The 25,234-nt window shown below is 44.0% G+C and overlaps 2 protein-coding genes and 1 non-coding gene across 4 annotated transcripts in view; 2 read left to right on the top strand and 1 right to left on the bottom strand.

The window, feature by feature from the left end:
* The window catches only part of GPR155 (G protein-coupled receptor 155), a 222,358-nt gene that overhangs the window by 189,459 nt on the left and 7,665 nt on the right, over window positions 1–25,234 (top strand). The window lies entirely within an intron of this gene.
* The window catches only part of OLA1 (Obg like ATPase 1), a 189,932-nt gene continuing 176,679 nt past the window's right edge, over window positions 11,982–25,234 (top strand). Inside the window, exons 1-2 of one of the 2 annotated variants that reach the window (XM_056110333.1) lie at window positions 11,982–12,189; window positions 13,428–13,528. In XM_056110333.1, coding sequence (XP_055966308.1) covers window positions 13,428–13,528 — 101 coding nt within the window. In that variant the 5' untranslated portion in view covers window positions 11,982–12,189. Of the gene's footprint in view, window positions 12,289–13,427; window positions 13,529–25,234 lie in introns of both variants that reach the window. The other variant, XM_056110334.1, reaches the window with a different exon arrangement.
* On the bottom strand, window positions 21,168–21,303 carry LOC130019830 (small nucleolar RNA SNORA70). The gene has a single exon (XR_008791900.1). It is a non-coding gene; the product is annotated as a small nucleolar RNA SNORA70 (small nucleolar RNA).

The following is a 25,234-nucleotide window of genomic DNA, read 5'->3' as shown; positions in this document are numbered from 1 at the left end:
TAAGACGGTGCTTGGGGAACTATATGCAATGCCAGGAATAGAAGCAGGGTTGGCTCATACAAAGCAAGCACCTAACCTCTGTACATCTTTCCATCCCCTTGGTTTTTGTTTTTTTATTTATTTTTATTTCTTTATCATTTTTTAATTAGTGAAACACCATGAGGTACAGTTATAGACTTATAAATTTTTGTGCTTGGGTTTCAGTTATACAATGATCAAGTACCCATCCCTCCACCAGTGCCCATCCTCCCCCACCACGGGTCCTAGCATCCCTCCCACCCCCCATCCCCCCCATCCCACCCTGCTGCTGTGGCAGGGCATTCCCCCTTGTTCTCTCTCTCTTCTTTTGGGTACTGTGTTTTGCAAGAGAGGCACTGAGTGGCAATCATGTTTGGTCTATAGACTACTTTTAGCATGTCTCTCCCACCCTGTCCATCCCCTTGTTTTTTATTTGAATGTTTTATCTCCCACAAATAATTTCAGATTCTAACTCATTAACATAACCATTTGTGTCATAATATCAACAATTTCAAAATGATATCAAATTTTTACTAATTAAACTACTAAATAAAATTTAAAATACTCTTTGCTGTATCCTCAGAATACATATTTCTAGGAGTCTATACAGGCATACCTTGGGGACATTATGGGTTCCATATAGACATCACAATAAAGCAATACCATCATATTGGGAGGGGTTTTTGTTTCTCAGTACATATATATTATGTTTACACTATAGTATGAAGTGTGCAACAGCATTATGCACTTTTTAGAAAGCACACCATATCTCAGTCGAAGGACACACAACAAAGTAAGCATGTACTGTGGAAAATGGTGCCTGCTAGGCTTGCTTGATGCAGAGATGCCCAAAAACCTTCAATTTATAAGAGTCACATCTGTGTAGTGCAACATAGCAAAGTGCAATAAAATGAGGTGCTCTAAAAGCACTTAACTTCAGGGTCAGGAATATGGTTCATGTGTAAAGCATGTGCCTGGCATATGCAAAGTTCTGGGTTCTCTCCCTGGTACCACATAACCCCCCTGACCATCTATGGGCCCAAGCACTGCCAGAAGTAGCTACCACAATAGCAATTAAAAAAAACCTCCTTGTGTGGTCCTGACATCATCTTGATGTATAGTTGTCTTGGCACTTTGTCAGACAGTACTTTATATTTTATAAACATTATTTTGTTCGTGGGTCAGAGTACTACAGTGGGTAATGTTTGCCTTGCACATGGCTGACCTGGGTTCAAGCCCTGATCCCCCAAGCACCGACAGGAGTAATTCCTGAGTGTGGAGCCAGGATTAGCCCCTAAGAATTGCCAGTATGACCAGAAAAAAGGAAAAGAAAAGAAAAAAAAGAACCCCAAACCCAGCCCCTCCCCGCTCCACCTTCCACAAACCCATTATTTTGTTTTGTTTTGTTTTGGTATGGTTTGGGGAACACACCTATCTGTAGCTCAGGTTTTGCTCCTGGTTTTGTGCTAGGGATAACTCCTGGCGGTGCTCAGGGACCATATATGGTGCTGGGGATTGAACTGGGGTTGGCCACGTGCAAGGTAAGCACCTTAAGCCCTGTACTGTTTCTTTGGTCCCATTTAGTCTTTTTTTTTTTTTTACGGGGGGGCAGGTATACTCAGAAGTGCTTAGAACTTATTCCTGACTCTGTGCTTGGTGATCACTCCTGGCAGGGCTCAGGGGACAATATGGGGTGCCAAAGATTGAAAGGGTCTGCCATGTGCAAGGCAAGCACCCTACCTGCTATACTGTCACTCCGGCCCCTGTCCCACCTAGTCTTGAAGATGACTCTGAATCAGTCTTATTGCTCTGAATCAATCTTATTTGATTCTTGGGTTTTTTAGTACAATTCATTATAGTTTTAAAGGACAACCTGAATGCTTATTGTTACCATTGGCCAGGAAGTCAAAGCCTTTGCAGCCTTTGTCATCTTGTTAATTTATGAGGCACAGTGGTAATGTAAAAAAGTAATTATCCAAATCATGGGTCTGTGTCAGTGGTCAGGCAGAAGAGGCCAAAGACTGTTTCTAAAGAAAGACTCCACAATAGCTTTCCTCTGGGGTCACTCAAAAACAGCTACAAGTTGCAGCCTATGCTTTGAAAGTGTTCTTCACTGCACTTGAACAAGCATTTTCTTTTTCCCTTCCTTCCTTCCTTCCCTCCTTCCTTCCCTTCCTTCCTTCCTTCCTTCCTTCCTTCCTTCCTCCCTCCCTCCCTCCCTCCCTCCCTCCCTCCCTTCATTTCTTTTTTGAAAGAGAGTTTTCCATTCCAGAGTAAAATGAGGTATAAGACTCTAAATTCCAACTCCAAGTTTCATCTTGATAGTGAGACATCTGGTGGGAGCAATGCTTTTGCTGTGTTGGGACTCCTTTTTCTTTCTTGTTGGATAGATCGTTGTTGCTGCTATTTGAGAGTTGTTAAGAAAAAGGAGGGAAAGTGAATACTTTGTAGTAGAGTTTTACTGCAACACAATAAACTCCTAATAGCAATTTTCAAGGAGTTGCTCTACATGTTTGTTCCAAGAGATTTTTAAGGGTGTTATGTGAAAAAGTTTCTTTACTTTTGTAATGCTGGGATACAGAGATTTAACAGGTCTATCACAGCTCCTTGGAACTTCAATACGCTGAATATGCTTGTCAATCTTCCGCAGGGGCCACAGTACAGCACTTCCTCAATGCATCTGATTTTTTTTCAATGCATCTGATTTTAATCAGGCTTCCCTCCTCTCTACAGGAGCATCAGGGAAGGAGTGTGTGTCACTGTTCCTATGGGATACCCTCTAGGGAATAATGTTTGAGAAGAACAAGGGATCAATGTTCCCCTAATATACATGAATGGTTCTCAGGACAGTGTAAACACTTTCTTGCTTTGGCTATTGCAACCATTGCTTGGCTGTACAGATAGAAATTTGTTGCAAGACAACTTCGAAAGAAAATAGAAGTTCTTGGTTGAGCACAAGGTTATTTCACAGAGTCCATGATCTGAAACAAGATGGACCTTTAGGAGCACTAGACTGAAATCAGGAAGTTGGAGCTCATAATTGCAGGACAAGGTGGCCAATTACCTCCCCCTTTCCCTAGATCTATTCTTTTTATTATTATTATTTTTTATTTTTTTGTTTTTATTAGTGAGACACCATGAGGTACAGATGCCTATTCTTTTTTACTTTTTTACTCAAAGTGCTTTGTCAAGAAAATGTCTGGTATAAAAAAAAATGTGTCTGGTATATCCCTGATTCTATGATCTCCTGTAAGCAGTTAATAAGTGTTTATTTTATTTTGTTGTAACAGGAGTTCGCTTAATCAAGCACAGCTAGACAAAGTCTCATGGTAGGACAATAAGGAGGTCTTTATTACACCAATTGATCAGACTGGGGCAAAGCATCTAAAACTTTGGACGAAGCTCAGAGGGATCCAAAAGCCTACTTTTATAGGGCATTCCTGCAAACTCATCATTCTGATTCATGTTCATACATCATCTAGTGAAGCAGAGACATGCTTACATCATGGCGTCATATGGGCAAGGCTCCTGGGAGCTTATGAATGTCAGCATTTTTTTTAACTAGAAGAGGAAAGTGAAGACTGAGTGGACATTTCAAAAAATTAAACAGATTTAAGCATCATACACTTTTAGCAGAGTGTAGGGAATGGATCTTTCTTAGAATGAAGGGGTCAACAGTTGGGTAGGCACCAGTAACATAACATTAATCATGAATTTAAATACATTTAAAAATAGGGGCCACTTCCAGTGGCTCTAAGGGGGCCATTTGATGTCAGGAATCAAACTCAGGGTCTTGCACACGCAAATTACTTGCTCTACTATGTGAGCCACATTCCTGTGAAATCATGATTTCTCTAAAAGCATCATCTTAAGAGGCTAGAGATGTGACTCAGTGTAGAGTGCATGCCTCCACATGGCTGGTTTATGTGGGTTTGATCCCAGGCATGACAGAAAAAAAATCGTAAAAAGAAGAGCAGTGATAATTATAGTATTTTACATATTGATAATAAATTTATTTAGATTGTTCTTTAAAGAATACATTTTTAATATCATGTTAGATACTATCACTATTTGTCCTTATCTAATTATCCTCTAATATGAGTAAAAGTGACGTATTCAATATGCCAAACACAGTAACAACAAGTCTCAAAATGGAGACGTTACTGCTCAAGAAAATCGATGAACAATGGGAAGACAGTGACAGTGACAGTGATGAGTAAAAGGCTTCCTTGATCTTTGAAATTTGACATGGCCATATAACATCAAACGCTATCACTTTGTGATCGGCTCCTTGACATGACATGGGAAAATTTAGAGACTGGAGTAGCCTGAACATGCAAAGTCAACTCAACTCTCAGATAGCTGCTTGATGACTCTTCAGTGGATGCAATGTAAGAGAAGTACTTTGTTTTGGTGTCTGGGGACACATATGACATTATTTGGGAGCTGCTCCTGGCTCTTTTGTTGGGACATTGCTTCCAGGATACTTGGAAACCATGAAGTGCCAGGGTTGGAACTGGACATCCTACATGCAAAGTATGTGCTCAGTCTTCTGAGCTACCTGTCTGGCCCAGGAGATTTTTTTGTGTATATTTGTTTGTTCTGGGGTCACATTCAATGGTGCTCAGGGCTTCAGGGCTTACTCCTGGCTCTGTGTTCAGGAATCACTCGTGGAACTACTCAGGGGGACTGTATATGATGCTGGGAATCAAATCAAGGTCAGCTACATGCAAGGCTGTACTATCTCTCTGGCCCCAAGAGAAGTGGTTTAATTCCATTAACTCCCTGGTAGTTTGGACTTGTCTATTATTGTATATAATCTAGCCTTTTCTGACGTGAACAATTATTTTTTAAAATAAACAGCACAGGGTCATAGAGAGAGCTCAATGGATCTAGCACATGCTTTGCAGGCAGGAGGACAGGGTTAGTTCCCCAGCCCATATGGTCCCCAGAGCACAGCTGAGAATAACCCCTGAGAAGCATAGGCAGGAAAAGTCCCTGAACACTGTTGGGTGTGACCCCAAAACCCAAAAGGGAAGAAAAATAAACAACATGGGTTCAGAACTGTAAGGAAGATGAACTGTGAATGAGTTGATACTAATCTGAGGGGTTGTGGGTTCTGTAGGCCTATTTGCATGTTGCACCAATTTCCTGTTCAACTGTTTAGGACATTTGGGAGATGTTTCAGTAAGCAATCTGCCTTTTCCAGGACTGGGGTTTTAATTATATCATAAGGTTAAGAAAATATTTTAGTATATTTTCAATTTTATAGCACCATTCAGAATTTTTATTTTATTTTATTTTTTGGGTCACACACAGCTGTGTTCAAGGCTTACTCCTGACTCTGCTCAGGGATCACTCCTGGAAGGATTCAGGGGACCATACGGGAAATCAGGGGTAGAATCCAGGTTGGCCACAAGCAAAACAAGGGCCCTACTGCTGTACTATCACTCTGGTCTCACTATTCAGCATAATTAGAGGTAGATCTGTTTCTTGCTTTTTCAGGGAACTAGATGTGTCAATATGTACTACAGTTCTGTACATTACATCTGATGACCACCATGCTACTGACTTCCTTTAAAATTAACAGTGCTCTCAAGCTGTGTCTTGAAAAATTGGTTCAGGAAGTATAGTGAACATAGCTGGATGACTTTCCTTGTAGGACGTTGATATTGTCCATATTTCTAGTTACACGCTTCAAAGGAAGTTGATGTCTCCTTCAGCCCCAAGGATGAGCTAAGTAGTCTAAGAGGAACCCAATTTTCTCTGTCAAATTTTGCTCAGGGTGCTCAGGGATTATTCCCGGCTCCTTGCTCAGGGATCACTCCTGGTGGTGCATATGTGGTACTGGAGACTGAATCTAGGCCAGCTGTGTGCAAGGCAAGCACTTTACCTTCTCCACTGGCTCTCTGTCCTGATCTGTTTAATTTTTTTGTAGGAGAGAGATAAAAGAAAAGATTCTTTCACCTCCCTTTCTGCCCCAAATGTTGTTGCTTTGTGTTTTTTGAATCACACCCAGAAGAACTCAGGGGTTACTCCTGTCTCTGCACTCAGGGATCACTCCTGGCAGTGCTTGAGAGGCCATATTGGGTGCCAGGAATTGAACCCAGTGGTCTACCTGCAGTACTATCTCTCCGGGGCTAGCTGCTGTTGCTTTGTGTGTGTGGCCTGTAACTGCTCCAGGAGTCTTCCTCTTAGTCTGAGGGGAAATCAGAGGAGAAGGAAGGGCTTTCTCAGAAAAGAATCACAATCTTTGAGAGTAGTATTGTGCTATTGAATCTATCAATTATGAAGCTCTCTTGTGCAATTTTTATTACCAGATTCACTTTATAGCAGGATTCATTTCCATTGACTCAGAACTTCTGATACTTACTGCTAAAAGCATCCTAGCTAATCCATTCACAGTTAAAATAATCATACTGTGCATTGGTCCCTGGAACTTATGGCTATTCTCTTTTTCTGTAAAGTTGCCAGGACTCTGTTTCCCTTTTGGTGTAGTAGTTATTACAATTATTTTATGACCTGTTCTGCCTGTGAAGAATGTGAATGAAGCTGACCAGCAGAAGAGTCAAGTCCTGCAAACCCAAAGTGGACCTATCACTAATCCCATTGTCCTCCTTTCCTTCTGATCCTCTCTGGATACTCCTTCAGTCTCCTGTCTTTAGGTTTCTGTGCCTGATGGTAAATCTCCGGATTTCTAAGTTACAATGTATTGGGGAATAAATTACTGACACCAAACCTGTGACTCTGGTCATCAACTCACTTGATCCCTAGTCATGGCTGGTCTGGTCTGGGAAAAACATTCTGAAAGGCTAATAATAACAGCAGACAATGATCTCTGGCTCATTTTCCCCCATCCCTCTGATCTTTACTCAGTAGCTACCATATGTTGAGCTGAACTTATGTCTATTTTCATTTCCTCTTTAAAAGAAATCTTTTGCTCAATTTCCATTCTAGACCACACCAGATTCTTTTCTTTAGGCTTCACTTAGTCAAAGGACCCAACAGGTACTAGACTTCCTTTTGTGCAAAAGGTTGAAGGACAAACTCTCCTAAATTCAAAATCATTATAAGGCTTGATGTGAGTATTAGGTCATAATATCTGCCTCACCCAGTTTTTATTAATAATGTGGAACAATGGGGGTTGGTGAGGTGGGTGGTAGTGGTAAGGTCTTGGGCCACTTCTAGAGATTCTCAGCCCAGTTATGTAGCAGGAGGTTCAATGCTTGCATCAGATGCTACCAGTATACCCATAGTTGCATGGGGGACCAAACAATGATGCAGAACCAAACAATGATGCTGAAGATTTGTTTCAGAGACTTTATATGCCAGTCATGTGCTCCAGCTCTTACAGCTATCTCCCTGGACGTAGGGTCTTCTGAGATTTGCATACCTCATTAATATGTGATCCCAATTCACCTGCCAGAAGCAGATAGGTCTCTTAATAGAACTTAACCTAAATCTAGTCAATCAGATTCTCTTCCTCCCCTTCTCTCTCTCTCTCTCTCTCTTTCTCTCTCTCTCTCTCTCTCTCTGATTTTTGGCCCACACCCAGTGATGTTCAGGGGCTTACTACTGGTTCTGTGCTCAGGGATCACTCCTGACTCTTAGATGGACTTGGGGTGATATGGGGTACTGGGAATTGAACCCAGGTCAGTTGCATGCCAGGCAAGCACCCTAACCCACTGTTTAATCTTTCTGGTCCCAGATTTTCTTTCTAATGAATATGAATTCACTAACCCCTAGTGAATATGAATGAGCCACATTTCCCCCAGCATACTAGCAGCAGCTATGGCCCCACTTGTAATTCATACCTAGCTTATTGAAGTCTGTGTGACCTGCTTTGTTTAGACACATTGTTATTGTTGTTGGTTTTAGCTGGGGTGGGGGCACATCTTGCAGTTTTCAGGGCTATCCCAGCCCTGTACTTGAGGGTGGTTTGAGAAGTGTTAGGGGAGGGTGGAGGTCATGCAGTGCTGGGGATCAAATATGCTCAGCCAATTGAGATCTCTCATGTCAATACACTTTATTTTATTTATTTATTTTTATTTATTTATTTATTTTTGCTTTTTGGGTCACACCTGGCGATACACAGGGGTTACTACTGGCTCTGCACTCAGGAGTTACTCCTGGCGGTGCTCAGGGGACCATATGAGATACTGGGAATCGAACGTGGTCGGCCGCGTGCAAGGCAAATGCCCTACCCGCTGTGCTATCTCTCCAGCCCCTCAATACACTTTAAAGGTGGCAAAATGTGTAAATGAGAAAGGTACAGCTGCAAATAGAGTAACAGATATTTGACTGAAGGACTTGATAGTGTGAACTGAAGGGAATGGGTAGACACTGAGAAATTGAAGAAGTAGTTAAATTGGGCCAAAAGACAGTGATTGAAGATGATACTATTCCACAACTGGGGAATGTTCTTCAATTAGTATTAGAGTGGATAGTGGTTGTGCTAAGTGGGCTTTCTGATACTTTTTTTTAAAAAAATTATTTTATTTTATTTTATTTGCTTTTTGGGTCATGCCCAGTGATGCTCAGGGGTTACTCCTGGCTCTGCACTCAGAAATTACTCCTGGAAGTGCTTGGGGGACCATGTGGGATGCCTGGAATTCAACCTGGGTTGACCTTGTGCTAGGCAAATGCCCTACCCACTGTACTGTCGTTCTGGCACCTTTCTGATACTCTTGAGCTCTTTAAGCAATGGTTCTCTCTGCTTCTACAAGCAGCAATGTAAAAACCAACTACAGAACTTTACTACTTAAACAGCAGTAAATGACATAGGAATTATTTGATTAGGACTATTCATGACTATTCTTGTGTGGAGAGTGTCTCAGCATGGTGGTGGCTGGTTCTGGAGGTCTTCGGCTGCCGGAGCTCTGTTTGGGAAGGGGAGGGAAACTCAACCCGCCCCCCCTCCAAGGGGTCCCAGCGAGGACAGCCAGGCGCGGGGGCAGGAGACTCTGCGCTGTTCTCTTCTGGGAGCTGGGTTTTATAGTCTCTGGGTCTTGGCCATTGATGGGATTACAAGGCGCCAGGGGGCCAGTTGGTGGGTGTGACCCCTGCCTACTGGAAGATGGAGGATCTGGGTGGAGGATGCTCAGCCCCGATTTGAGCAGGCTTGGAGATCTCAGCCCTGGAACCCGCATGCCTTTGTTCCTCTGCTGGTACCTTCATGCATGTGGAGAGTGGTCTCAGCATGGTGGCGGCTGGTTCTGGAGGTCTTAACTCATTCTTACTTTGGACAACCTGGCAGGCTACTGAATGTTACCTGCCCACATGGCAGAGTCTGGCAAACTCCCCGTGGCGTACCCAATATGCCAAATACCAGTAACAATGATGGGTCTCATTCTCCTAACCCTGAAAGAGCCTTGGAATATGGCACTTTTTAAAATCTCAGGGCTGGGAGGAAAGAGACGTTACTGGGCCTGCTTGAGGCAATCAATGAACAACAGGATGATCATGATATTCATGAGTTTATAGAGGTACAGATTTAGCTCCCTCTGCAGAGGAGTAGAAGTCACATGATAGAAACATCACTATGAATGATCTTTCTGTACTAATGAAGTAAGCTGGTCTCCAAACCCTAGTGAATAGTTAGGGCTAGAGATATAAAACACTGGGTAGGGTGTACTTGTCTTGTATGCAGCTGACCTGGGTTGAATCTCGGTATCACATATGGTCCCCATAGCTTTTTCAGAAATGATCCCTGAGCAGAAAGCCAGGAGTAAGCCCTGAGTACCACTGGGTATGCCCTAAAAACAAGAATAACAACAACAAAGAAAACCCCCAACCAAAATAAAACCCCAACCTCCTGTCCCCCTTCAAATAATGCCCCCCCAATACAAATCAAAAACAAAACCATCCAACAAAAGATAGTACAGTGGGTAGGGCAATTTGCCTTGCACATGGCCGACCCAGATTTGATCCCTGACATCCCACATAATTCCTGAGCACCACCAGGAGTAATTTCTGAGTGCAGAGCCAGGAATAACACCTGAGTATTGCTGGGTGTGACCAAAGAGAAAAAAATTTTTTTTGAGAAAGAGGAGAGCTAAGTCATAATTTCATATCTACATTTCTATTTTGGCTTTTTTGAAATTTAAATTTGATCAAGGAATCAGCTGTGAGAAATAACTTATTCAAGTATTAATGTGGTATATTATTTTAAAATACTTTAACATGATTCAAACATATATCATTGCAAGAAATACTACTTTGGACTTAAAAAAAAATAAAACCCAAAAAACAAAACCAAAAAAACAACTCTTGGGCTAGAGAGATAGTGCAGTGGGCAGGGAGATTGCCTTGCATGCAGCTGACACAAGCTGGATACTTGGCACTCCGTAAGTTTAGAGCAATGCTAATTGTTGCCCAACCTCACCCACCCCCCACCCCCCGAAAAGGAAAAAAATTCTAGTTGATATTCACTATTTTACTAGCACACAAATACCTGTTTATATAAACAGAAGGAGTTGGGGGTCACGAAGATAAGACAGAGTCCTTGTGCACCCTTGACCTCCAGCTTGGCACAGCATATAGTTCCTCAGCACAGAGTCAGGAGTGAGCCCTGAGCACTGCTGGGTGTGGCCCAGTGTCCTCTCCCTCCCCCTTCAACCCTCAAATAAATACATGCCGATAACAAAGCTGCTGAGTCAAACATGAATAGTACATATTTTGGGATGTTTAAAAAAATGTAACTTAAATCAGAATGCCTATGTCCTTTTGGTAAATTATTAAGTTTACAGAAAAAAAATTTCTTTATCTTGGTAGATCACTCTCAAAGGGCAAGAGAATCGTAATGCAGTTTTATAACTAACGGCTCAGTAGCTGTTTATGAGGAGTCCCCCGTTTAGAAAGAGATTTGGCTGAGCAAACAGATTCTTCCCCTCAAATCTATTTCTGCTTCTTGCTATTTGTGTGGCTTCATTCAGATTTCATAAATTTTCAGATATTGTTCCCTCATCTGTAAAATGGGGATAGCAACTCAGTCTTACCTTCATTAGCAATTAGTTTCTAGGATCAAAAAGTCTTCATGATAAGGCGACAAAGAGATTGTTAGATCATAAGCTTCCTTCTAATATTTTAATTATCATAAGCGTCTTCCAAATCTATATTTCCCTTTTATTTTCTGTACTACACCGGGTGGTGCTCAAGGACTCTTCAGTCCTTTATAAAGGGTGTTTGCACAAGGCTCAACCTGTAAACATGTTAGTGATCTCTTATACAAGAATTTAATGTCTCCACAGTGAGATACAAAAGTCTTCAGTTTCCTCTCAGGGAAACTTTTAGTGTTTACTTTTTAGTGGGATGATTTATAACAAGCAAGACAAAATGAATTATTTAGCATCTGCCTTTGGGGTAGGCTGGGGTGGTGGTGGTAAAATTCGAAGTAATGGTTGGTGGGATTGGGGTTGGGAATAGTGAATATAATAAATTATTGTGAGCAAGTATAAAAATAAAATTAAAAAAATAAAAATAAAAAGGGAGTTTCACAGCTTTTCACCATGGGGATCGATTTCTGAAAACTAATAGGAAAAGGCCGGCAGCAGCTCAGGGGTCAAGCTCTCCAAGGACCCCAAGGGTGGCCTTTGCCCGGTGGGTAAGGGCGATTGCGGCTGTGAGCTGGATTTCAGCAACCCGACTGGGGGCGGTCGGTCTAGGCGCAGGGGCTTCCAAAGGGAACTGCAAACCCCGGGAGCACGTGCGCCGGCTTGGGGGCACACTCGGCGGCGCCGGCAGAGAGCAGAGGCCCGGGAGGACCACGTGCAGAGGCGGAGCCAGCCGCCAGCTTCCCGGATAGCGTGTGCGCACGCTCGCGAGAGAGGGGCGGGCGCAGCAACTCGGACTCCCGCCGCCTGCGGCGCCGTCGGGCCCCTCCCACCCTTGCTCCCGCCTCCCACGGTCGGCTGGGCCAATGGGCGGGGCCGGGCCAGGCCTTCGGGGCGGGGCGAGGCGCGCACCCTGCGCGCAGGTGCCGCCCGGCGCCCGGCCCGCCCGTTCCGCTGCCACCGCCACCGTCGTGCGTGCAGCTTGGCGGAGGGGCTGGGCCTGCGCGCGCTCTCTCTCCTCCTTCTTCCCCTCCTCTGGCTGCCGGCGGAGCGCGACTCCCGCTGCCACTGGTTCCCCCCCCACCCCCCACACACCTTGTCATCGCACAAGCCGAGCACGGTGAGGCCAGTGGGCGCCCTCCCGGCCGGGTTTGGGGGGCGGCTCCGGGCTCCTGCTGTGTGGCCGGCGGCTGGCCGGGGCGAGGGCGGCCCGGACGCGGCGAGGGCAGCGGGCGGCGGCGTGGTGGGGGCGGGCGCGTGTGGATGAATGAGGTGGCCCTGGACTAGGCCGCGGGTCCCAGGAGCGGCCCACGCCTCGCGCTGGCACGCCCTGGGCTCTGCCTCCCTGGGTCCGGACGGCCCGTAGCCCGAGGGAGAGAGCGGAGAGGCCGGTCTGGGGGGCTCCCTTGGGTCCCTGAGGTGTTTCCCCCCAGTTGGCCCCCGCTGTGGCCGCCCCTCGAACTTGGGCTGGCTTTGCGCGTGCGGCAGCAGGTGAACCCCGAGGAGGGAGCTCCGCGGGCTCTTGCCTCACTTCTTGAGCCGCGTCTCTGCAGGGCCTCACGGAGGCTGACGTGGAGTCAGTCAGGTAACCCGCGTGCGAAGTTTTTTTTTTTTTTTTTTTAAATTAAATTCTTCCTGGAGTTCAGCGTGCTGTGGGTTAGGTGGGATTTTTTTTTTTTTTTTTGCACGGAGTTGTTTGGAGCCCGATTAGCAGGGACCTGATGAAGTTTCGATGTGTGTGAGTCACAGGGATCGGGGGATCCCTTTGGACGACAGGACGTCAGCCCCGTGCCGGCTCCTGAGGCGCCTCTCAGCACTGAGGAGCCAGTTCTGAGGTGGAGGCGGGATCGGATCACCCTGACATCCGGCGTCTGGGTCCCGCCGCCCTGGGAAGAGATGGTGCGGGTGGGGAACGTGGGAAAGCGCAGGTCCCAGAGAAGTGACTTCGAACAACTCGTGATTGTGGAATGGATTTAATTTAATTTAATTTTTTGGGTGGGGGACGCCTTTCCTTGCTTTCATTTGTATAGCCATATGTCAAGTGAAATGGTGTTTTGTGACCTCTCCGGATGGACAGGTGGCAGCTAAGTTTTTATTTATTTATTTATTTATTCTGGTGTCCTGTATTTTTAGATCAGTCTTTGTGCAGGGTTTCTGAGGTCCGAATCGGATTTTCTTATTTTAGCTGGGAAGTAAAGTGGACTTAGATGCCTGTCAGTTTTGGACTTCTGTGGTGTATTTTAATTCTTATTGGTCAGTAATATGTCTTTGGTGTAAAATGTGTTTTTTTGGTCGATGGTGATAGTAATGTGTCTTTTAAAAATATGTATTTATATACTTTTTTATTTGGCATTTCAGATGCCCCCCAAAAAGGGAGGTGATGGGATTAAACCACCCCCAATCATTGGAAGATTTGGGACTTCGTTGAAGATTGGTATTGTTGGATTACCAAATGTTGGGTAGGTAGACTTTTCTCGTAAATATTTTTTTGTAGAAATGATAACTCAAGCTAAATTGAAGGAAAGACATCAGGAAGTTGGAATATTAACATGTTGGAAAATTGGGTTTTATTTTAGATTTGTTTCGTTTTTTGATTTTTTAGCGTACTGTGTTTAAACTTGAGTTACTATATTTGTTTTGCTAAATTCAGGAAGAAGCAATGAGAGATGAAACGTAGATCAGTGCCAATTGCTTGAAACCCTGTTGGGAGACAATTGAACTAGAATTGGAGTACTTTAATTTTTTAATTTTATTTTACTTATTATTTTTGGCAGTGCTCAGAGGTTACTCTCGGCTCTGCACTCAGGAATTACCTGGCAGTGCTCGGGGGACCATATGGGATGTCTGGGATCGAACCCTGGTCATCTGCACGCAAGGGAAATGCCCTACCTGCTGTACTAACTCGCCCGATCCAGGAATTGGAGTACTTTAAAATTGGTTTGGCTTTCAGTTATCACTATTGCAAACTGCAATGCCCAAAAGGAGGGAGGAAGGGGGGGTGTAGAGAGAGAGGGAAGGAAGGAAAGGGGGGATGGGAGGGGGGAGAGAGAGAGAGAGCGAGAGAGTGCGTGCAGGAGAGCGAGAGAGGGAGCGAGCACAGAGGGAGAGAGCACAGGGAGAGAGCACAGAGGGAGAGAGCATGAGAGAGAGCACGAGCCTGCCACAAGGGTTGGGGGGGGATATTGAGAGGGATCCTGGGGATACTGGTGCTGGGAAATGTACACTGGTTGTAGGGATAGGTGTTGGAAAACTGTGTGACTGAAATTCAGTCATGAATGGCTTTGAAATTAATGCTCACTGTCACTGTCACTGCCCTCCTGTGTTCATCGATTTGCTCCAGCGGGCCCAGTAACATTGTGAGAGGACTTGTTACTGTTTTTGGCATATCGGATATGTCATGGGTAGCTTGCCAGGCTTTGCCATTCGGGTGAGATACTCTGGGTAGCTTGCCGGGCTCTCCGAGAGGAGCAGAGAAATTGAAGGCGGTGGAATCGGGAAAAAAAAAATGGTTTGGGTGGACCAGAAGATAGGGTATTCCTTAGGCCTCATTCCTAGTGTATGCCCAACTTGATTTAATTCCCAGCACCACATGGTCGCTTGAAAATTACCTGGTACAGGACTGAAGGTCCCCATCACTGCTGGGGTGACTCTGATATCCGGAATTGCAAGACTCAGATAGCATCATATACTTGGGCATTGAACCAGTGAGGATAGTGAAGTGTCCTCCACCTTCCGAGTATTGCTTAGCACCCTGGCCACCCAAAATGATTCTGGTACTGCCCATTCCTGGTGCTTCCCTATGCTGGCTTTTGGATGTCCTATAGTAGGTACTTAAAGAAATAGTTTTTAAAGCCAGATATAAATCTGATTAGATTCTTGGGAGATAAGGGATCTGATAGCAAAGGAGGGAAAATTATAAATTTAATATTGGAAGTGTTCTTTATGAAGGTATCTGTTATGAAGGCTAAATATGAAATTTTTGTGAGCAAAAATTTAATGTTTTGTGATGTTTAAAATTAGTCTATTTGCAAATAAGATTAAGAAATTATGTGAGATTTATCGTAAACCCATACACATGCAAGTTATATGTTCACTGTATACTTTTTTCCTCATTGTCCTATTTCAGTATCTTTTTACAAATAGTAAAATTTTGAAATATTTAAAAAGTCATTAGGGTTTATTATTGGGAAACAGATCCAGTGTGAACTTAAGATTACAGAAGGTATGTTGGGCATGAGCTTTAGACTTTTAGATGGGTAGCAAGTAGGACAGCCCTGTTCTTTATCTTGACTTTTTTTGGGGGGTTTACACCCAGTGGTGTTCAGAACTTAATCCTGGCTCTTCACTCAGGGATCACAGCTGGCGGCCTTCAGGGCACCATATGGGATTCTGGGGATGGAACCTGGTTGACTGCTTGCAAGGCAGGCTTCCCTACTCTCTGTACTATTACTCCAGCACTTTAAGTGTTACTTGGAGCTTCCCGTCTAAGAGATTGCTTATTGAATGTAGCCTAGTATGACCAAGTAAGGCAGTTCTCAAATTCTTGTAATGTAAAACATGAACAAGTATGGCTGTCCTAATTTCAATCTTTCCTGGAGCTGGAGAGGTTTGCATTTTGAAGGGGTTTCCTGCTGTGATATAGGCTGCCTGCAAAGTAAGACTAAATAGAGAGTGGAAATATAAGCAAAACAAATAATTAAGCAAAGTACTGTAGGGTGCTGTCAATAAACTTGAAAGCAAGATATGATCATTATGTATGTTCTCAGCTTTGTGCACTCATATGCAAGGCATCTCGTTTGGATATTTACTGCTTCTCTTATTCTAGAAATCTCTGTAGTAATTATAATTTGAGTTTATTTTTTAAAAGTAACAAAATTTCCCCTCCTCCATTTCCCTTTGTTTTTGACGATGCAGTGATGGGAGGTGTGTGTACGTTTGGTTGAAGTGTACACACCTGGTTGTGGTGTTCACTGGGGTTCACATACCTGGTTGAGGTCTTGCATGTAGGGTTGCCATACTAATTGGGGTCACATTTCTTTATTCTAGTTATTGGGGGTCACGTTTCTTTGGTTCTGATCCATGCTCTCAGAGGGTTGCACTGTTTAGTTTGAGTTGCTCCTGCATAACAGGTCTCAGTGAGGTCCGGAATTGCTTGTAGTACGGGCAGGTTGAGACCAGATCACTATGTGGGACACTGGGAATCGATTTTGTGACCTGATGCTTTTAGGACAGGTACGTTCCCTTCCTCCTCTGTTCCTTTGGGCATTATGGCTTATTATTATTATTATTTTTTGTGGAGTGGGGGATGGTGAGGAAAGTGTTTGCACCATACTTGGCCATACCTGATTTTCCTTGGGAGTAGCTCCTGGTGTCAGGGATTAAACTTTGGTCATTCTCAGTGCAAGGAGAGTGCCTTAACCCATGTACTATTTCTGTGGCCTTATACTTTGATTTTTACTATTCTTTTGTTTTTTTGGGGCCACACCAGGTGGTGTTGAGGGCTTACTCCTGGGTCTGTGCTTAGGGATCTCTCCTGGTAGGAGCTTGGGGACACAGTGTCAGATCTCAAATCCAGCTGGCTGATCTCTCTGGACTATTATCCTATACCGGTTTTTAGTCATGAAGCCTAGTAAATTAATGTATTAGAAAATAATTTCTGAACCATTTTATTGTGCAATCTAAAGGTGTGGTTTATGCTTTCATATTTGATAATCCTGTCTCTCCACCCCAGTTTTATTGAGGTTTACTTTACAAACAGTCAAATTTGTATGTTGTGATTTCCTCTGGTGAATTTTGGCAGTTGTGTTTGCAAACAGTGTTTTTGCAGATTAATCTTCTGTTACCTCACTGTGCCAAGTAGGGTTCTTCATAAGCAGTACAAATTCTGTCTGGGAGGTGAGAGGAACAAGCTCCACGGCTGGGCCTCAGGGAGGAGTGGAGCCAGGACAGAGTTGGAAGTAGTGGGTCGGTCGATTCGCAGCTCAGCCATGTGTGCTAAACTTCTGGGTGTTTCTTCTCTGCTGCTGCCTCTGCGGTGACTCAGATTTCTGCACAAAAGCAAATCCAACTGGGCTTGCTTACCTCTGGAAGCACCCACAATAGATAGAGGGCAGTTCTCCAAAGGGTAGATGGAACATTTAGTACAGACAGCATCTGAAGAATCTTTTGAGGGACTAGAGAGACATTACAGAGCTTAAGGTACTCACCTAGCATGTGACTGAGCCTGGGTTGAACCCAGCACTGTATAGTTCCCTGAGCATTGCTAGGCAGCACTGCTAGGCAGTCCTGGAGGCCTGAACTGTTAGGGTGGCCTTTGCAGTCCCAGGCACTGCAGCAGCGTCTGACAGCACTTGGCCCCAGACCTTCTGAGCACACGTTGGGAGTCTTCCCTCCCCATTTACGACCTCCCAAAATAATCTCATTTTTCAAAACTTAAAAAAAAATTAATAGGGGTTTTTATGATTATAATACAGTTTCCCATGCACATAATTCTTCCAATACCACACCCATCACCAGTGTACCTCCCTCCCTCCCACAAGGACCCCATTGTTCCACACTTTCAGTCTTCTAATATGTGGGTCTTAAAGATACACAGCAAGGTAGCAACAAAGGCCAAAGGGAGTATAACTAGAGACCAATCCATAGGGATTGAACCCAGGACTGAGCACAGTGAACCCAGAAATTGAGACACATGTGTGGCCCCTGCTTTATGTAAGAGCAGAATTAAAGGCAAAGGGTGGAAATTTCCCATATACTCCCTGTCCTCACACAGCTATACCCTCTGTATTGACACATCATCACTCCTTGCCAGTGTGGTACACCTGTCATTCATGAGCAAACATTGGAGCATCATTCATTATCACCCAGAGACTGTGCCTTGCATTAGGAATCATTCACTCTTTGTGTTTTACATTTTATAGTTTTGGGCAAATATATAACATCATTTATCTGTCATAATGTCATTGGGAATATTTTCACTACCCTAAAAATTCTCTGTGCTATACCTAAACCCTCACCTCCAAATAATCTTTTTTTTTTTTTCAGTGTCTCAGTAGTTCTGTTTATTTAAGAATATTGTATAATTGGAACTGCACGGGATTGGCCTGTTTCACTTAGTGACATGCACTTAATTAGTTCATGGTTTCAAGAGTGCATTTCTTTTTAGCGGCAATATTTCCATGATTTGGATGTACCTTTGTTTCTTCTTGAGTGAAGGATATAACTGCCATGAACATTCATATACAGATTTATTATTTTTATTATTTTGGTTTTTGGGTCATATCCAGTTGTGCTCAGGGCTTACCCCTGGTTCTGTGTCCAGGGATCTTTCCTGGTGATCTCAAGAGATCATATGTGGTGCCAGGGATCGAACCGGGGTCGTCTGTGTGCAAGGTAACCTGTTTTACTATCTTTTTGACCCCAGGTTTATTATTATTACATTCAAAATTTCATTTTTTAATTCCCTCCCCCTTTCCGTTCATTGTTACTCCTATGATAACGGGTCGCACCCATTCCTGGCTTTGGTGCTCACTGGGCTCCCATGCCAGGTTGTAGTGCTCATGCAGTTGGCTGCTAAGGTTTGCGCTCCTTACTTGTGGGACTTATGGACATGCTCACCTGGGCTCATACTCTTAGCTGAGGCCGACTTGTTACTGAGTTGCTGCTGGGCACAGCTGAGTGCTTCCCAGGAGTCATGCTTCTTCTTCATTATGGTGCCACCAGGAGTCACACCCCCCTCTGTGTGGTGCTACCTGACTGCAGAGTGGCCAGTGACGAGAGTTGCTGGGAGGCAAATTCTCATGCGGGCTACTGAGAGTGCAGACACCTGAACATGTGCTTGCAAAGCAGAGGCCCTGAGCCACTGTGCTGTTCCTCCATACAAGGTTTTGGTGCCATGTAAGTTTTCAACTTCTTTGGGTTAAAATCAGTAGCAGAGTTGCTGGACTGTATGGTAAAAGAATATTTAGTAAAGAAAGTTATAAGGTAGGCTGGAGTGATAACACAGCAGGTAGGGCATTTGCCTTGAACACAGCCAACCCAGGTTCAATTTCCAGCATCCTATATGGTCCCCTGAGCACTGCCAGGAGTGATTCCTGAGTGCAGAGCCAGGAGTAACCTCTGAGCATCACTGGGTGTGACCCAAAAAGGAAAAATTAAAAAAAAAAAGTTATAAGGTGGCTATTTCACATTGCTTTTCTAGCTGCAGTGAACCAGAGATGTCTTGTGTATATTCTTTTGTGAGGTGTCTGAAAAGTTTTTATTCTTTTTAAAATTATGTGGTATGAGAGATAGTACTGCAGGTACAGAGTTTTGCCTTGCACATGGCCAACCTGGGTTTGATCCCTCGCGTCCCATATGGTTCCCCTGAGTCCCACCAGAAGTAACTTTGGATAATAGTTTTTATCAGTTGTCTTCTGCGGAGGTATTTTCTCCTAGTCTGTAGCTTGTTTTCTCATTTCTTTTCACATTACCTTTGTGGAACAGAAAGTTTTTAATTTTAATGAAATTCAGTTTATGTCCTATTTCTTTTCATGCCTTTGGTGTCATATCTAGATGGTCATCATCAACCCTAAGCTCATCTAAGTTATCTAGATGTGTACAGGGCCTTGGATATCCACATACGCAAGGCAGGTACGCCTCTGCCAAACTATGTGAGCTTATTCCTGACCCTGTGATTCACTTTGATGTAATTTTTGTAAGGGTGTACATTCTGTATCTAGGTTATTATTTTACTTTTTGGTATATAGGGTGTTCAGTTGTTGCAGCAGCGTTTATTGAAAATACCATCTTTGTTGTCTTTAGGAAATGCATTTTGATCACTGTCACTGTCCTCCCGTTGTTCATCGATTTTTTTTTGAGAGGGCCCAGTAATGTCTCCAGTGTGAGACTGTGTTGTTACTGTGTTTTGGCATATTGAATACGTCACGGGTAGCTTGCCAGGTTTTGCTGTGCGGGCAAAATACTCTCGTTAGCTTGCCGGGCTCTCTGAGAGGGGAGGAGGAATCGGACATTTTGATACCCCTAACTTTTTTTTTTTTTTGGTTGCCAGCGGGAGGTATTTGGGCCACATGTGGTGGTTCTCAGTGGTTATTCCTGGCAATGCTTAGGGGTCCACCCTTGGTGCTTGAGCTTAAGCTGGAGTTGGCCATGTTCAAGCATTAACCCTTGTACTGTCTCTCCTGCTTCTCTATCCTCTTTATTTTATTCTTTGGTTTTGGGCTCCCCTCAGTAATGCTTAGAGAACCTTTGCAGTCTGGGGATTAAACCAGGGTCTGCTTCATGTATTGAAGACCATGCCCTAGTTTCTGTGTTATCTCTCCATTCATATCCTGTATTTCCTAACCTATCCTGGGACTGCCATTGTCAGAGATGGGATTAAGTTAAATCGAAAGAGTCAGAGAATCTCAGATAGCCTTGCTTAACAGAGGATTGTTATTGTTTTGTTTTCGGACCACACCCAGTGGTGTTTAGGGCTTACTTCTGGCTTTGCACTCAGGGTTCACTCATGGTGGTACTCAGCTTGACTGTATGGGGTGTCGGGATTTGAACCTGGGTTGGCCATATGCAAGGCAAGTGCCCTATGTGCTATCCTGTTGCTCTGGCCCCAGACAGAGTTACTGCATTTTGTTTTTGGTAAGTGGGGTTTATTGTGATGGAGTGGAATGGGGTGATGAGGGCTAGGGTGGGGACAGGGACTTGGCAGGGGGCAGCTCTGAGACAATGAGGAGTGCAGTGCCCACTATTTCTCCTGAGGCTCAGCATTAGGGATACATTTGCCCCCATAGCCAACCGAGATGAGCTGCTTTTCAGCCACCATATTTTCAGACACCTGTGCATTAAATTCAGATTATGCCCCACTTCTTGAAGATGTTGATCTTCTGGCAGCCAGGAAACTTGAACTTTGTCTGGAGCAGAGCCTTAATCACATGCACCTTATTCTGCAGTTTGGTGTGGATGAGGATGGACATGATGGCTTGACTTGGTCATTGTGAACGCTGACCACTATGCCCTGGTACTTTTCAAAGGCATCCTGCTTACCTATTTAGAGCCTGAAATTGGAGCCAGCATGAGAGCATATATAAGCATCCACTGTAAAAGGACTGTCTACAGGGTCTTTTAGAACAGCTTATATAAACCACAGAATGCGTCCACTAATGAGGAGGCTGCTTGCTGTTTATAGCTGTTGCACATCGACCTCATGGGGCAGAGAGCATGGTCTGCTTAGTTGGCTCTGTCTTTTAGCCTTTTAATTTTGCACCTCAGCAGTGCTCCAGAGTCTGGCCACCACTGCTGGCAATACTTGGTTCAGCTGCACAGATGTGACAGTGCATGGGCTGAGGATGTGGTGCTGTTTGGGCCCTGTAGTACTGGGGCCACCAGTGCCACACCCTTCAGTGCCTGGGGACCTTCAGGACCCTGCCCAGTGAGAGGGGGCATGTAGTGCCAGGCTCAAATACAAGAGTGAATGCTCCAGCCCTTTGCCATATCTCCTGTCCCCAGAAGATTTCTTTCTTTTTTTTTTCCCTTCCCCTGATGTAAAAGTGTGAATTTTGCTATTCTAGACTAGCCTGTTGATTGTTTTATGAAGTCTTCAGGCTTCTCACTGCTTGGCAGTCCCACTGGTGTAGCCTTTACCCTTAGGGTTCTGTGTGTTGTAATTTCTGGCAGCTGGTTCTCCAAAGGCTCAAAGGACCAGACTACTTTGGGCTCCGGTCTCTCGAGGACTTTTCCTTGCAAGCTGCCACACCATATTTTTCTGCTCATATATCACTGTCCAGATGTAGTTGCAAGACTTTATTTAGTTTATTTGCAGTAAAGGCATATTGTCTGTATTTTGATGGCCACTATATTCAGTTTTTGTTATCCTTAAAGGAGGGAATGGATATTGGCAGATAACTGTGCTGTTACGCTGCCCCAGGGTTGCATTTGTCCTACTTGGTGAGTGCTTCTGGGAATGGTCCTTGGTGGCTTTTACAACGCAATTTGCCTTTTCGCAATTTGACAGAGACCGACTGCGTTCTTTAAAAAGTATTTATTGTTGTTTAGTAGAAATGTAGGAAATGCTTAAAAATCAAACAACAAAAACAAAAGCAGGATAATTCTGTTCAGTATTGTAGTTCTTTTTTGTGTAGCAAATTACTTTAAAACTTCCTGGTTCAAAACATTAGCAGTTTAGTAAGTCTCCTTATTCCTTTAGGTTTACTGGGTGAGTCTGCTGGTGTCTCTTGGGCTTCTCCTTTGGCCACAGTCAGTTGGTCTGTGTCAGTCAGGTCTGGGGCTTAGTCAGGGTTGGCTGGAAATCAGAGGCAGCTTCTGCTTCTCCTCCCCCCCCCCCCGTTCTTTCCCTCTGAGTGGTCTCAATCTCATTCTTCTCTATAGCATGGTGTGTTTAGATTCCAAGTGAGTGAAACCGTGACAGTCAATATCACACTTTCACTTAATTCTTTTAGCTAAAGCAGGGACCAGCCTAGAGATGGAATAGAGTGAACTTAGTTTGCTGGGAGGAGTGGCAAATTAAATAGCTTTAGTAAATTCTATCACATGATGTTTCAAGGTGGTTATTCTTCTAATAGTGCTGGAATTTTAGTAATTCAGGTTGCTTTTCCTACTTATAACATTGGTTGTTACCTTTTTTTATTTTAGCCGTACTTGTGTGTAATGATATCTCATTGTCATTTTGCATATTTTTGAGAGGTAGTGATTTTAAGTAGTTCCCAAATGTTTACTGAATACTTTTTTCTTGTGTGTGTTGGGGGGGTTATTTTGGGCTATCCCTGGCTTACTGTTGGTTGTGTGCTCAGGGACCATTTCTGGTGGTGTTGAAGGAACCATGTGCGGTGCTGAGGATCAAACCTGGGTTGGCCATGTGTAAGGAAGGCAAGCACCTTAAAGATGTTTCTATCAAGTCTTGGGTCTCTATTCTTTAATGAATAGTTTTTTTTTTTTTTAAAGATTAACGTGGGTTCTCTCTCTCTCTTCCCATGCTGCTGGACTTTTCCTTAGCATTGCATTAATTTATTTTTGAAGTGATTTTACACTTAAAAGTATTTCACACTTACAAAAATAGTTTGTAGAAATTCCTACATAGGATTTGACTGATAGTAAAGTGATAAGTTGTTTTCATTGCTTGCATCCAGCCCAAGTTTTATCCTTGATTTCCTGGGTCTGAGGAGAGAACTTAGAGGTCTGGAGTGTAGGCTTTGCATGCAGAGCCCTGGGTTTGATCCATGGCACCATGTGATCCCTCAAGCACTACTGAATGTCACCTTAACACAAAGAACAAAAAGAACTCAGCTTTACTTCCCAAATGTTAGCATGTTTTATAGCCCAAGAAGTTAACATTGATTTATCATTCCTATTAATTCCCCTTTTCTAGATCAGGTTCTAATCCAGAGTTATATGCTACATTTAATTGTTTTGTTTCCATAGAAGTGTTTTGCCTCCATAGTCTATTGATGCACTGTAGCACTGTCTTCCCATTGTTCATTGATTTGCTCGAGTGGGTACCAGTAATGACTCCATTGTGAGACTTGTTGTTACTGTTTTTGGCATATAGAATATGCCACGGGGAGTTTGCCAGGCTCTGCCATTCTGGCGGGATACTCTTGGTAGCTTGCCGGGCTCTCCGAGAGGGGTGCAGGAATCGAACCCGTGTTGGTTGCTTGCAAAGCAAGCGCCCTACCTGCTATGCTATTGCTCCATATGGAACAATTTTCTTAGTTTTTTCTTTCTATTTTTTTGTTTTGTTTTGTTTTTTGCTTTTTGGATCATACCCAGCTTTGCACTGGGATCACTCCTGGCTCATGCACTCAGGAATTACTCCTGGTGGTGCTCGGGGGACCATATGGGATGCTGGAAATTGAACCCGGGTCGACTGTGTTCAAGGCAAACGCCTTACCCACTGTGCTACCGCTCTAGCCCCCATAGTTTCCCTTTTGTCTTTTAAGTCCCTGAAACTTTCTTGTGGGGGAGAGGCGGGATGCACACCAGCGGTGCTCAGGCCTTACTCCTGACTTTGTGCTCAGGGATCACTCCTGGCAGATTTGGGGGCCATATGGGATTACCATAGGGGATTGAACCTACATTGGCTATATGTAAGTCAAGTGCTTTACCTCCAGGTCCCATTAAAAAAAATTTTTTTTTCTTAAATTTCTCATAGATCGTTGAAAAAGTTAAGAATTATTTAAAAACCTTTTGTTGCCCTTTTTTTTTTCCCCGCGGGGTTGTTGCATGCCCAGCAATGCTTGGGAGCTTCGGCTCTGTTGGGGTCATTCCTGGTGGTGCACAGGGGACTGTGTATTGCTGGGGTAAACCTGACCTTCCCTGTGCAAAGCATGTGTTCTGCTTATTGAGTGGTCTCTCCAGCTCCTTAAATTTTATTTACTTTGGATGAGTATTGGTCAGATACAACTCTCAAATCAAGTTCCATTTTGATGTTCCCATTGCTGTTTTCATCATAGCAGTGTGTCTGGGGTGGGGTGGGGGTTATCCACTTGGTTGCAGTGCTCGCACCCTGGATTTTAGCCCTCGCACGTAGCAGTGTGGATTGGTGACATGGAGTGAATTCTTTGTCTTTTGCTACAAGACCTGTGTTCTATTACTGAGCTATTATCAGCAGCCCCTCTTGAATCTTCTTGAGAGTTAATGCAGCAGTGGTAACTATAGCATTGTCATTTAGCACATCTCTGGAATATTGACACCTTGCAAATCTGGGGTTTCTATACTGGTTTTCCAAAGTGGGGGATGCCTCTCCTAGGAGACCCCAGAGCCATACTGGGTAGCAATAAGTAGCTCAGGTGCATTTGGGGAACCCTTTCTGTTTGCTTAGAGCAGGTAAATTTTTCACAGGAGAACTGACTCAGATTGTTGTTGTTCTGAAAAGGGGGTTGGGTACCTCTGATTTACATTCAGGGTAATTATTCGTATATGAGGCTTCCTGATGTTTCTGTGTTTAATTTTCTGGTTCATCAATTTTTTTGTGGACTTTTAAAAATGCTTAGATACAAGAGCTTTCAACATTTCTTGTAGGGGTGGTCCAGAGTTAGCAAATTTGTTCAGCATATGTCTGTGAAGGCCTTCATTTCGTCTTCATAATCTAAGTCTTGTAGACAGCATTTATTTTTTTTGCGGGGGTGGGGGTGGGGACACGACTACACCCAGTGGTG

This window comes from Sorex fumeus, unplaced genomic scaffold (assembly GCF_029834395.1).
Source record: "Sorex fumeus unplaced genomic scaffold, SorFum_2.1 ptg000009l, whole genome shotgun sequence".
NCBI lineage: Eukaryota > Metazoa > Chordata > Mammalia > Eulipotyphla > Soricidae > Sorex > Sorex fumeus.
This window is presented reverse-complemented; position numbering and strand designations above follow the sequence as displayed.